This window comes from Solanum tuberosum, unplaced genomic scaffold, assembly GCF_000226075.1.
Source record: "Solanum tuberosum cultivar DM 1-3 516 R44 unplaced genomic scaffold, SolTub_3.0 scf00063, whole genome shotgun sequence".
NCBI classification, from domain to species: Eukaryota; Viridiplantae; Streptophyta; class Magnoliopsida; order Solanales; family Solanaceae; genus Solanum; species Solanum tuberosum.
The window spans coordinates 1,973,464-1,975,262 of NW_006238988.1; the positions used below are offsets into that span (position 1 = coordinate 1,973,464).

Genomic DNA, 1,799 nt, shown 5'->3' on the forward strand with positions numbered 1-1,799 from the left:
TGACATTAGCCAATTAGTTAATGAAGTAATGCCAATATCTTAATTAGGTCATTAAATAAATACAAAATACTATTTCCTCTAGTCCATATTAATTGAATTTGTTATGTAATGCACACATATTAAGAAAAATATTCAAGGACATAATTTTCATTATTGTTCATTGTGAAATCATAAATATAACTTTATAAGTAGTGTAATTTATCTCCTAGAAAATATAAACTTTAACAAATGAAAGGGAAAATATGAAAAAAAATTTCAAACATCCATCTTGAACTTTGAACAATTAATTATTTTAAACAATGAAAAAAATGTAAAAAGTTCAATTAATATGAAATAGAGAAAGTAGTAACAATAGTATAACTAACTATAGATCATAATCTAATATTATTGGTAAAACAACCACTTACAAAATCAATACTAAATGAACTTCCAAATCAAATGGACAAAAGAAAGATCCATTCCAAACAAAAATAAACCTAATTAAGAAAAACAAAAAAACTATGTGAAACCTTGCAGTGTAATGTCTAAACCATGGGTAGAAGAAACAATGCAAATAACATGTTGAATGAATAGGCAGTAGTGCTTGCAGAAGAGTGATTTCTTGAAGAAGTAGGAAAACGATAAGGATAACGATTATTCATCGTTGTAGGAGGAGGAGGAAGAGTTGATGGAGTATTTGTTGTCATAGGAGGAGGAGGAGGAGGAGGAGTTGTTGTTGTAGTTGGACTAACTTTTGATGTGTATTTTGAGTCCAGATGCACAATGACCAGGAATACCACACAAGAAGAAGTAGTCTCCATCAGGAGTGTCAAGGGTGATTGAATCACTACCAGAGTTGAATGTGGCAATTGGATTACTAGTGCATGAGTTGTAGTCGTTGATGTCAACTTGCATCACGTTGTGCAATTGTGGATCGTAGTTGAAAACTGCATAAAAAGATCCATCAGAGTTTGACATAACTCAACAATTTATTACTCGATATGTCTAAGTAGTTCAGTAAGAACTCAAGTTTAGATTTGAAAATTTGTAAACTCGAAATCCTGCCTTTGTATCTCAATTTACTCACATGAATTAATAAATGTGTTGGCGATTAAAAATTTGGTTATACAATTCAACAATGTATGCATTTTTGTAGTTGCAAAAAACAAAGCTCAATATGAAACTAGTTTGATTTATGTGTGTGTCTTAGTTGACAATGTAACATGTAATTCACTATTTTATTTGACTACCTTCTTACTTTTAACATTATATTAAAACTCACTTCGATGCTATTTAAAGTTATACATAGTTTTAGTACTACATATATTCCAATTTCACTATATTTCTATTAAGGGAGCCAAGATGATGACTAAGATATTTTACCTAGGGTATCACCAGCTTGAAATTGCTTGAAAAAGGCCCATTCATTGTAATTGTAGTTGAATGTCCACCCTGCAAGATCACCAACTTGATAAACAGTAGCCATGGCGGATCCCGAAGCAGCCATCATCACCATCAACACGACCAACATTGCTTTTCCGAAGAAAGTCATAGCTATACTTTTTTAGAATAATTAAGACCTCTGAACCTGAATACTAGTGATTTGAACGAATGAGTTTATGAGGCCTTTTATAGGAGTAGTTAGTTTTCAAGAATAGAATTTAAGGAAACACGCATAGTACTTTTGGAAAATATACTTCCCAAGTACTTCTTAAAAAAAAAAAAACAAGAATCTCTAAAGTTTTCCTTTTGTTTTCTTTATTACTTATTAGTACGTCAAAAGTCTCAAAATATTGAAAATTCCTTTTTTAATAAATTAT

At 30.6% G+C, this 1,799-nt stretch overlaps 1 protein-coding gene across 1 annotated transcript; it reads right to left on the reverse strand.

Moving 5' to 3' along the window:
• Window positions 1-726: 726 nt before the first annotated feature.
• Window positions 727-1,531, reverse strand: LOC102597830 (mavicyanin-like). The gene is made up of 2 exons (XM_006345232.1): window positions 1,363-1,531; window positions 727-926 (listed from the first exon to the last, which is right to left on the reverse strand). Exons 1-2 carry the CDS (start codon window positions 1,529-1,531, stop codon window positions 727-729), a joined length of 369 nt encoding a protein of 122 aa, XP_006345294.1.
• Between the last annotated feature and the right edge of the window lie 268 nt (window positions 1,532-1,799).